At 42.8% G+C, this 12,182-nt stretch overlaps 1 protein-coding gene across 4 annotated transcripts in view; it reads left to right on the forward strand.

Annotated features, from left to right (window-relative positions):
- LOC148888949 (ubiquitin carboxyl-terminal hydrolase 54-like) overlaps positions 1–12,182 on the forward strand; it is a 28,539-nt gene that overhangs the window by 7,257 nt on the left and 9,100 nt on the right. For all 4 annotated transcript variants that reach the window (XR_016116911.1, XR_016116912.1, XR_016116913.1 and 1 more), the window contains exon 4: positions 10,077–10,226. Coding sequence is in view for 1 of the 4 variants with exons in the window: in XM_089012184.1 (XP_088868310.1) it covers positions 10,077–10,226 (150 nt within the window). In the remaining 3 variants the exon portion in view is untranslated. The remainder of the gene's footprint in view (positions 1–10,076; positions 10,227–12,182) is intronic.

Below are 12,182 nucleotides of genomic sequence, written 5' to 3' on the forward strand. Positions count from 1 at the left end.
TGGGTGGGATCGCCAGCGACCCTGATGGCTCTGCGGGTGAGGCGGGTGTTGTAAATGTCCTGAAGGGAGGGAGAGAGTCATCAATGATCTTTTCAGCTGTCCTCACGATGCCCTGCAGAGTCTTACGGCAGGACATGATGAAGGTGCCATACCACACGGTGATAGGTCGTGTTGGGGGTCGGGGCTCCAACTCTTTTGAGCTTGCGGAGGAAGTAGAGGCACTGGTGGGATCTCTTGGCCAGTGATGCCGTTTTGTGGCTCCAGGACAGATCTTCGGATGTGTGCACTACCAGAAACTTGGTGCTACTTACTCTCTCCACTGCAGCACCGTCGATGGTTAGTGGAGCATGCAGGTGGTACACTCACCTGAAGTTCATAACAATCTCCTTCGTCTTCTCCACATTCAGACAGAGATTGTTGTCCTTGCACCACGTGGCCAGGCGGCTGACCCCCTGTAGGCCCACCACAGTTGTGTCATCCGCAAACTTACATCCCAAATATACATCTGGAGGTGCCAAAGTGCAAGTAGGCGACGGTTGCCTTGATAATCCCCTGGCCGGCATATTATTTGCTAGCGATGGCGTGAGCCACCTCTTCTTCTTTTCCCTTCGGCTTTTCCCTTCAATGGGTCATGCATGGCAGGCAGATTGACCACTCCAAATTTGATGATAATAATAATAATAAGACATTACAGTTTATTTTGATTGTTCGTCCCTGGTTCATTGCTTCTACGGGCGTTGATGGCATCAGGAAGCCAGGTGTTGAACAGAAAGTTGGTTTAATCTTGAAGAAAGCGGAGACATCGCGGTGTCGGCCAAGGAGGGAGGCAGAGAGGAGAAAGAGCGACGAACTAGAATGGGAGAGCATTTATAGGCCGCACAGTGTGTTACGCGATAGGATGTGACGTAATGTAAATGCGACATCAATTAAAGCAGGGGTGCTCATTACGTCAATCGCGATCTACTGGTCGATCGCGGAGGTAGTACTGGTCGATCGCAGCGTGACAGTAAAAAAAAAACATTTATCTGCCTATCAAACGTCCCATCACTTGGTTGACATACAGGGCAACCATTCAGATAACAACTAAATTTTGACATTTAGGTCGCCGTGCATGCGTAAACAACGGCGCTAAGCGCAGCAAAATTTACAAGCTAGTCAGCGAATTACCTCAGATTTTAAGCCCTTGCTAAAACATGGTGATCAAAATGAGTGAGAAAGCTGGACCAAGTAAGAAGGCAAAAACATATTACTTTCATATGGGATGGGAGGTGGACTTTTTCTTCACGATGTCATTTTCAAAATGCGTATTGCCAAGTGCAGGCCGACTTCTTGAATTACCATTGCATAATCCACCAACAAGCGTTATGCGCTAAAATGCTCAATATGAGGAAATGTGCTACCTCCTTGACTGCATTATTCGGCTCCACTTATTTATGTGAGTCAGCCTTTTCCTACATGAAGATCATGAAGTCCAAATACCGTTCCACCATGACTGATGAACATTTGGAAATGTGCTTGAGGCTGGCTGTCAGCAGCTATTGTCCCTGGCTGATTCAATTCAGTGCAAGTCATCAAAGTAAACTCAGGTAATTACAAAAAATGTTAATAGTTATTTATCATGTTATGTATATGTAGTTATTATGTGTGTTGTGCAATATTGGCTTTTTCAGTTATGCAAGGTACATCAACATACATTGTACATACAAAGAATCCTTAATACATTTGAAAATAATTGTTTTGCATTTTTGTAGTGTGTAGATCATTTTGACATGGTTGTTTTTATAAGTAGCTCGTATGCTGAAAAAGTGTGAGCACCCCTGATGTAAAGGAAGGCAGCATATGACTTATCAGGAAGGCCAAACGTAAACAAAGATTAGGAACTGATGTTTAGACATGTTTGTATAGTGAATTACCCCAACATCTCCCTCCTGACGAACATATCCAACATCGGTGGAGGTGAACAGAAAGGAGAAAGAAAAAAGAAAAGAAAATCACAAAATAGAACAATCACAATGGAAACAATCTCAAATTAAAGTCATGTAATTCGCTACAACAGTCAAATCTTCATGGCATCATGGATGGTGATCCAGGACGACGAGGAGGAACAGCATTTGTCGCAAGCAGGCCCCAGGGTGTGATACAGATGAGCTGGTGACTGGGAAAAGGTGTGTGATCTGTCCATGCGGCTACAGTGACGTGCATCGGGAATCTTCTTGACGAACGATGTCCTTGCGAATCCAGATGAAGCTTGTGGCTGCTAAGACGGCTAGCAGCTCCGCAACCGGTCCATCCCACGTTGGTGTGGTCCACGTCATTCCCTTCAGACCGCAGCTCCGTCCTGTGGAGAACAAAAGAAGACTTGTGCCAGGTCACATGTCGAAAAGATGGTTTCATTCTACACATCATTCTTGGCGTTTCTTTCCCTATCGAAGTCTGTCTCATCGTTTAGGCTCTGCAATGCATTCTCTCACAGAAATGGCAGTAAGTCATTGTTAGATCTTAGTTGGTTAGTGTATGTTAGTGGTTAGTAAGTCTGCATTTCTGGAGGGCACCACTTTCTTGGGGAATGACGTTGCAGCCAACATCACTCATTACCAAAAGTGAACATTTTGGCAATGATGATCTGAGCTATCGTCACTCCCCCCTGTTGAGACATCAAAAGTCTCAATTTGCTACTGGGAACGTGTTTGCGTGGAAAACACTGTCCAACCATTTGTCAATCACTGTCCCAAAATTTTGGAGGCCAAATTTTGGCATGTCGCCACATTGCTTGGGTGGAGGACAGCCTTCCACAATTCTTTAGCACAAGTTGACATGGTCAGCAACATTATGGCAATCTGCGTAAATGGTCATCATACTCGCCTTTTGTCATTCAGTTGGAGGGCACCAGTTAACAGTCAGTTTCGCTTCTGCATAGGACATCCATCGCGCAACCTCGCTTCATCGCCGGTCACCCTGGCACGGATTCTCCAAGAGTTCTCCCCTCCTGAAGAATCTCCTTCTCCCAATTCTGAAAGAAGCTAGTTAGCGTAACCCAATACTATATACAGTAAAGTCTCGTTATATCGATATCGGATATATCGATAGTCCCGGTTATATCGATACTATTTCTATGCACGCATGGAGAAAATTACATGCAAACAGGGTCGGATATATCGATAGTCCCGGTTATATCGATATTTTTTCGGACTCCCTTGAATATCGATATAACGAGACTTTACTGTATCTGATTCCGCCTGAATCTCTGACTGACATCGGTGCCCACTCAACTCATTTGCCAATTTCAATCTTACCAACCTGAACGGCGAGAAATTCCTTTAATGTGCACCGCAGTCAATTACTTTAATGTGCACTGCATTCGATTCATAATAATAATAATGGTAATCAAATGAATATCAACAGGTCACCCTGCCTTTTTAGTCGTAACCATAAACTACTTTTGAACTGACAAATGTCATGACTGTACGCAAAGGCAGCCAGAAGATAAATTAGCATTTGCGGCTGTCTTAATAAACTTTGGATTTCCGCAATGGCATCTCCTACGTTGAATATTTTTCGTACGATCAAGCCTAATTGTAACAATTCGTCGCTCGCTAGATGGTTGGATGAGAATTTGTGCAAAATAAAAATTGTCATGCATTTGAATACATGCCAAAAACTATACTTATGGAAATTAAAACTATTATCAATAGGGGCTTTGTCATCAATCCCAAATCATCAGTTCGGCGTGCCAAACTCTTGATGTGCAAGTGAATTACACCAGCCGTTGCGGCCTCTCTTGTTGGATCTCCTATGACAATTGAAACAGAGATTAAATTTTGTTTCCAAAGACATCATGAATCAAAATGCAGTTCGATGCTACGACTGTGATTCACCAGTGAGTGCCTAGAAAATCACAGGATGGGTGGATGCAAATGACTTGTGCATCTCACAGTTCATCAATTCGTCCTGCAAATTGAACAATTTCTCAACGACTATCCCAGCTCTCTTTGCGAATTGTTGCGGTCCACATCATCTGCATGAAAGCATAATGAAAACAATGTCAGTCATCAAATTTTGCAATTCAATCTTATCCAATTTGTTATCGTCATCGAATTCAACATGTATATCGTATATATGAATCAAATCATCTGTTCAGTGACTTCAGGGGGATGACAATTGTCAGTTCAAAACAAGTGTAATGATCATGTCACAATCATTATTTCAATAAATCTATTAAACTCTTCTTTTACAAAAGGTTCCACGATATCAACTGGCGAATCTCTTTTAAGTAATTAATCACCAGCGAATCAAGCAACATTTACCATTACCTAATTTACTAAGTATTTTATTTACTTTTTCCAATTCAACTGTCATTTATGAGAGGTCAACACAGTGGAATGTTCCAGAATTTCCCCTGCGTTTTAAACCCCTCTTTGAAATTTTGTGCTGACAAAACCCTTGAAGAGGCATCGTAAATAACTCTGGCTTCTTCCAAATGGCCTAATCAAGCTGTAGACAGAACAAGGTTTAGCTCAATCTAACAAAACTAATCCTATCTTCTTCTTTTCCTTTCGGCTTTTCCCTTCAAGGGGTTGCCACAGCAAATCAGTGTCCTCCATCTTTAGAGGTTTGATCCGCATGTTTGTTTTGGCCAAGCTTTTACGTCGGATGCCCTTCCTGACACAACCCTCTGTATTTATCTGGGCTTGGGACCGGCACAAGAAGACATATGTCCCTTTGTGGCTACAGGACAAGCAACTCGCTCAGTAAAAGGCTCCCAAACACAAAATGGTAATCGGCACAGCAACGTTCAAAAAAGCAAAAACTATACTCACCATTTGATGACAATGCTCTGATGACCATCACAAATGTAAATAAAGTTACTTTATGATACAATGCAGTGTATTTCTTTCATTACAATAGAATAGCACATGTATTACACATAGAATAAGGTATGTTGTGTGTAATTTTAAGGCTTATTTAGTTGAAAAGTATATTTTATGGAAACCCGGGAACGGATAATTCCCATTTTAATGGTTTCCTATGGGGAAAAAAAATTGAAATACACACTTTTCGCCTTACACACTCTGTCTGGGAACCAATTAAGTTCGTAAGTTGAGGTCTCACTGTATTGTACTCTTTGAAAACCGCAACAGCTTCTTGGTGTCACGGCACTCGAGGCTTGAGGGCAGGGCTCGAGTGACGAAAGGAAAGCGGGGAGGTTGGAACCAAAATACACGGCGAGACAGATACTCGTGAACAAAAAGTCTTTACTGAGGCACGCATGCAAAAATAACAACAGGGAGAGGTAAGTGAGAGATCGGTGACGGCAGACCTGACGGCATGGAAGTAGTAATGGTGGCTTTCAGAATACTCCGACAAAGACGGTATTGCGCGATCGGTAAATATCGTCAGAAGGAACAATCAAGGGAATGACAACCAGCTGTGGGAACCCAGGTGCGTGATGATGGGAAGGGCCGTCTCCATGGAGCAGCGGAGGAGGTGACAGGAGGGGCGGGGCGCGCCCCGGGCGGCGACGAGATGTGACACTTGGCATATCAGACATGCAACTGTTGATCGGACTTCAGTGAAGAATTATTTTTGTTGCGCTAGTCATTCTGGCTGCAGTCCTAGCGTTTTAACAGTAACCAAAATGATAGCTTTTCGTAGAGATTGCGAATACTCATGAGAGAAAAATGATGCACAGCCGTGTCAATCATTGGGCTGGGAACTCGACAAACATTTTATTCTGCGCATGCTCTGAAAAAGGCTTAACAATTTCTGGGTATCACATGATCAGCTCGCAGGTGACATCAATCATGAAATTTCCCCAATCATGTCTTTGCCTCACACACACACATGTGCAGCAAAAAAAAGGAAAAACACGAAAAACATCGAAACAAGAATTAGATTGTTGTAAAAATAAAACATCCTACATATTTGCAACACTCTGCAAGCTTCAAAATATGTACATTTCTCCAAACAAATATCTCTTGAATCTTTCAAGTTTCACTTTCGTCACCGCCTTACTAAAAACATCCGCAACCATGTTTTCTCTCGGACAATATCTTACAGATATTTTCCCCTCGATGTGCGCAGATCGTACAAAATGATATTTAATATCCACGTGTTTGCTTCTCTGCCTACACACTGGGTTTTTGGACAAAGCTATTGCCCCCTGATTGTCCTCATATATCTTTACTGGTATGTGGCGGTTACTGCTGTCTATCCCTTTTAATAATTGGACAAGGTACATACTTTCTTGAGTTGTGGCCGCCAGTGCCACATACTCAGCTTCACAGGTTGATAACGCCACAGTTGGCTGTTTTCTACTCTTCCACGATATAGCTGGACCTTCATTAGTTAGGCTAAAACAATATCCGGTTGTGCTCCTCCTGTCATTTATTTCGGCAGTCCAATCAGCTTCACGTTATCCCATTAGTTTTAACTTTTCTTCACATTTTCTGAAATTTCTTGCTCTGTCGTACCTTTTAAATATTTTAGTCAGTGTTTAACTGAAGTCCAATGCTGCTATTTTGGTTCAGCTAGGTGTTGTGAGAGTTTGCTAACAACCCAGCTTAAATCAGGTCTGGTCATTATGTATATTAAGCTGCCCACTATCTCTCTGTACCACTGTTAAAGTCCAATTTCTGTTCACACAGGGTGCTTCTTATTTTGCACTCAGCCATTCCAAATGTTCTCAACATTCTCTCAATGTGTTTCTTTTGAGTTATTTTGATCTGTCCTTTACTTTGTTTAAAATCGATACCTAGGAAGTGTTTAAGTGGACCCACATCTTTCATTTTGAACCTTATTTTTAGCATTTCTTTTACTTCACTGAGTAGGGTATTGTTACTCGCCGCTATGATTAAGTCATCCATGCACACTAACAAAATGACTTTCTCACTATAATTTTATAAATTCACTCTTTGACTCTGTCATTTTATACAATTTCCATTTCATTTTGCATTTGCCCGAATCAGGATTTCAAAATTATTCGTCCGGATCACAGACAAAAACATTGGAATCTTGACTTAAAGTTGGTCAATTCTCTTAGTGAAAACACTTTATCCAATCTAACAAAAATACTTTACTTTTGCCTTCAAATTCACTCAAGTTCGGCCTCTGTTTATTCATTTGTTTGTTGGCTTATTTATTTGTTCACTCAGTCTGATTTGCCTGCCTATTTAATTCAAAGAGCTATGGGAAAAAAGTGTTATGTCATTCATAAAGACGTCGATCTGGCATGGTTGGACAGGTTTCCCGATGCGATAGGATAGTCGTCTGCATGGCACCCCATCGAGTCCTCTTGTAATGACAAGGCTGTATCCCCAGGGCACATTCTTTCGTCCTGTGAAAGGAGAAAAGAGAACTGCGGCAGAATTCATGCAGGAAGGAACAATGTTTTTGCACAATACATAATTTGTGAATGTTAACGCAACCGCTTTATTTTATTTCCGTTTATTAACCTATTCGCAAACGAATTAATTGGCCGATCCGAGAATGCGGCTGTGAAGATTCCCTTGTTTTAGCGAAGCTCACACAGCACGCGCACATACACAAAAATACACAAATACAATGCGACACAAAAAGACAAAACACAAAGGACACAAAAGTGAAGACAAAAGACACACACAAAGGACACAAAAGGGAAGACAAAAGACACACACAAAGACGGCTCCTCCAAACACCCCCCCCCCCCCCCTCAGCCGACCCCTCTCTGTCCCCACGGACTGTCCACTGGAAAACCTGTGGCACTGCATCGCTAGCAAAGCTTACCACGCGCTAGTGTTGGTGAATGCATTAATGTTACGGTAATCCACGATCTATTGCAGCTGCAATTAAACAAAAAAAGAACACAAAATCGTCTGGCTCCAAATTAATAAATCAATAATTAATAAATCAAATTTTCGCCAGTCCTCGCACCCAAACTTCCAGAACTTCATCCCTTCTGAAGAATCTCCTTCTGGAACGTTCCCGGTCTTACAATCCGTCCGCCGGAGGAGCAGAAACACTCTCTCGACCCGAAATGGCGTCCGCCTTAACCCGATCGAAATTCACATTACTAGCCGAAGATACGCAAATTAACCGTAAATAGAATTACTTTTGGCCGAAAGAATTCCACAATACATTCACTCAACATAGCTGCACGCTAGCGGTGAAAACTCACCTGTGAAACAAATCCTGAACTACGGACACCAGAAGAGAGGGGCTGCCCACTTGAACACACAAGGAAAAAGAGAGCTTCGTTCACTGGAAGCGACACATGGTCCACTCCTTCCCCCCCTCTCGAAGCCATCAGCTAGGATCCCGGGTTTCGGCACCAATAATGATGGGTTTATTTAGATCGTTCGTCCCTGGTTCATTGCTTCTACAGGCAGTGATGGCAGAGGATGGTTAAATCATCAGGAAGCCAGGTGTTGAACAGAAAGTTGGTTTAATCTTGAAGACAGCGGAGACATCGTGGTGTCGGCCAAGGAGGGAGGCAGAGAGGAGAGAGAGCGACGAACTAGAATGGGAGAGCATTTATACGGCACACAGTGTGTGACGCGATAGGATGTGACGTAATGTAAATGCGACATCATGTAAAGGAAGGCAGGATATGACGTATCAGGAAGGCCAAACGTAAACAAAGATTAGGAAGCTATGTTTAGAGATGTTTGTAAAGCGAATTACCCCAACACACCTTTCAAAGCTCTCAAGGACACTTTACAGTCACAGACAAGCATAAGTACTATAATAAATAAAATACAATCACAAATAGAATACAATAAATAAAATACAATTATAAATAGAAACAAGAGAGAGAGAGCTACACAGAAAATGCAATTTTAAATAGGTGGGTTTTGAGATGGGACTTGAAGGTGGGACGATAATCGATGTTACGAATGTTGGGAGGAAGTGAGTTCCAGAGTTGGGGGGGGGGGGGGGGGGGGCAGAGCAGCTGAAGGCCCTGTCACCCACCGTGCTGAGATGGGCAGGGGGGGCACACAGAGGTGGAGGGAGGAAGATAATCTGAGGGAACGAGAGGAAATATAAATTTGAAGAAGGTCAGATAGGTATGGGGGCAAGGTTATGGATAGCTTTAAATGAATAAAGAAGAATTTTAAAGTTCATTCTATATTTGACCGGGAGCCAGTGGAGCTCTTGGAGGATGGGGGTGATATGGTGAAAGGATGAGGTTCTGGTGATGATCCGGGCTGAAGAATTCTGGACGAGTTGAAGTTTGTGGAAAAGTTTCTGAAGGACACCAAGAGAAATGAATTGCAATAGTCTATCCGGGAGGTGACAAGACTTTGAACGAGGATAGCAGTGGTGTGAGGGGTGAGAGACGGGCCAAGACAGATTGATGTTGCCTAAGTGGAAGTACACAGATCGGGTTCAGTTATTTATATGGGAGTGGAGAGATAGTGTTCTGTCAAGAATGACACCTAGGTTTTTGACCTGATGGGAGGGAGAAACGGTCAAATTGTCAATACTGAGAGAGAAACTGTTAGCTTTGCTCAAGGTGGATTTTGGTACCAACGAGGAGAATATATGAAGATATATGAAGATGCCGAACAGCAAGTAGACGGGGTTTGTCTTGATAATCACCTTGTGTGACTGGCATATTATTTGCTAGCATGGGCATTAGCCACCACTAGCAAATAATGCTAACAAAAAAGTAAAATGGAAGGTGCCAAACAGCAAGTAGGTGAGTGTTTCCTTGATAAATACCTCGGGGCGTATTATTTGCTCGCGAGGGTGTTAGCCATCGCTAGCAAATAATGCTAGCAAGCAAAAAAATGGAATCATCAAACGTGCATATATGAAGGTGCCGAACAGTAAGTAGGCGTCAGTTGCCTTGATAAATCCCTTGCGGGCGTATTATTTGCTCGCAATTGCATTAGCCACTGCTAGCAAACAAGGCTAGCAAGAAACAAAATGAATCACCCCAACGTGCATATATGAAGGTGCCGAACAGCATGTAGACGGGGGTTGCCTTGATAAATCCCCTTGTGGGTGTATTATTTGCTAGCGATGGCGTTAGCGACCGCTAGCAAATAATGCTAGCACCACCTCAAATTTCTAATGACAATGTGGGGGGGGCGCAGTTGTTTTACAGAGTGACAGAGGAGAAGGCCCGTCAGGCAGAGCTCTATCTAGTGGGCATGGTGTGTTACTACGGCCGGCACTACTCTACTTTCTTCTTCCAGACCAAAATACGACGCTGGATGTACTTTGACGACGCGCACGTCAAGGAGGTTTGCTCACTTTTTTGTCAATGTTTATTTATTTATTTATTATTTATATTTTTACTTCCGGGAATGAAATTCAATGTCATTAAGCACCAAATATTTCAAGAAAAAAAATGCACATCTTGGAAATGAGCATCGTTGTTGTCGTCGTAGCATCCACTAAAGCAGCACATGCTAACATAGCATTTGCCCAAATCTATTCTGTCAGCTCTGCGGGAAAGATGACTAATTTTTAAATGAGCCAATGAGCTCACATCACCTTCCGACCCGACCGCGGAACACCTCGGCTTTTTTCCGCAACATTCTTTTTGTCGTTAATTTTTTTATTTTGGATTATTTTTCCCCCGAAACATCGGTCTTGTCTGCTCTCGTCCAATGACTTTCCCCGCCCCCTCTGACCCTCTTCGACCATAGTTGCCTGTGAAAACATGGATTTCCCTCCATTGTTTATCGCACCAGATGGACGCTAGCGAGGGCGTGTTCACACAATACACACACACACGCGCACGCACACACGTCATGTTTTGCCCACCCTGCAATCTCTGTTTGCACTTTCGGGCTCGCTACACGTGTGCGTTGACCAATAAGCTTTGGTCTAGCTCAGTGGCGGGCAAACTACGGCCCGCGGGCCACATACGGCCCGTTAGGCTTTTTAATCCGGCCCGTCAGGCTTTTTAATCCGGCCCGCCGAACTTGTCCAAATTATAGTAAAAACAGTGTCTGAAACTCGTGACAAAAAGGTAGCGGACAAGAGGGCAGACAACTCTGAAAAGTTACCTGGACCGTTTTTCACAACTTGAAACACGATAAGACCAGCAATAGCAAAAAAAAAAAAAAACATTGTCACAAAGTATTACGTTTTTTAGATTAATTAAGGCCACAAATGTTACCTTGCTTAATTTACAGTAAATGTCCAAGGCTGCAGATTGCGCTGCAGTAGTCATTTGTCACCATGGGGCACAATGCAATGTTTGCATTGCTAGCTACAAGCCACTAAGCCCCTTTCATAACTCTCACGTACACTTTACAGTCACGGTTTGATATAAATTTACGTTTTTTAGCGTCACACATGTTGTTAGCTTCTTTTGAATCTTTCTTCTGGGCTGAGGTTCTGTGCATCTATTTTGGAAAATCATATGCAAATAACCTTATGACGCTTGCAAAAGTCCGGAAGAAAGAAGCAGACTTCTGATTGGCTGCCGTGCCGAGTATGCAAATTTCAACTGCAGGTAGCCTATGTCTGTGTGCTTGGCGACGGTACACGTGTACTGTTTGCGCGTGAAGGCGAGGGCGTCCGTGGCGAGTTTGTTGAGCGCGTGGTCAGAACAATCCATCCATGATTTAGCAGAGTTTAACACAAGTAGGTATTATTGAGCTTGAATATTTATAATAATAATAATAATAAATGGGGTTGTAGTGTTCTTTACTGTGCTATGGGGTTTGTACACACTACGTTTAAAGGACAACCGGCACCATTTTTTTTTGTTTCCTACTGACATCAGAAAAAACGTTTGATAGCATCTAAAATACCAAAAACACGGAGGCTGATAATTTTAGTCAAATGAAAAACACCAATAAAAATGACTTCAAAATGAATCCGGAAGTGACCAGTTTCAGATGGTCCCACCCCCTTGTTCGTGACGTCACGCCAAGATGTCTTGCCTTGCTCGAGAATCAAAACAATGGCTTCAGATTCGGAGAAGATGCTTTCTTGTTACTCATCCAGTTATGAATATGATTCAAATAGTTCTGAAAAGGAAAGCATAAATGTTTGCAATTGATTAAAGAAGTCCTTCCGTCTCATTTTGAGGCATCTGGACTCCAATGTAGTGCCCAGAAAATGCACAAGATGGCACCCAAGCTCCGTTGGAAATGGGCTGATTTGTCTGCTGGGAATTTGTGTCAACTAGTATCAAATAGTAGTCTTGGTGCAACACACAATGATTCACCATCACATTATGT

This window comes from Hippocampus bargibanti, linkage group LG13 (assembly GCF_051943395.1).
Source record: "Hippocampus bargibanti isolate YZ-2025 linkage group LG13, ASM5194339v1, whole genome shotgun sequence".
NCBI lineage: Eukaryota > Metazoa > Chordata > Actinopteri > Syngnathiformes > Syngnathidae > Hippocampus > Hippocampus bargibanti.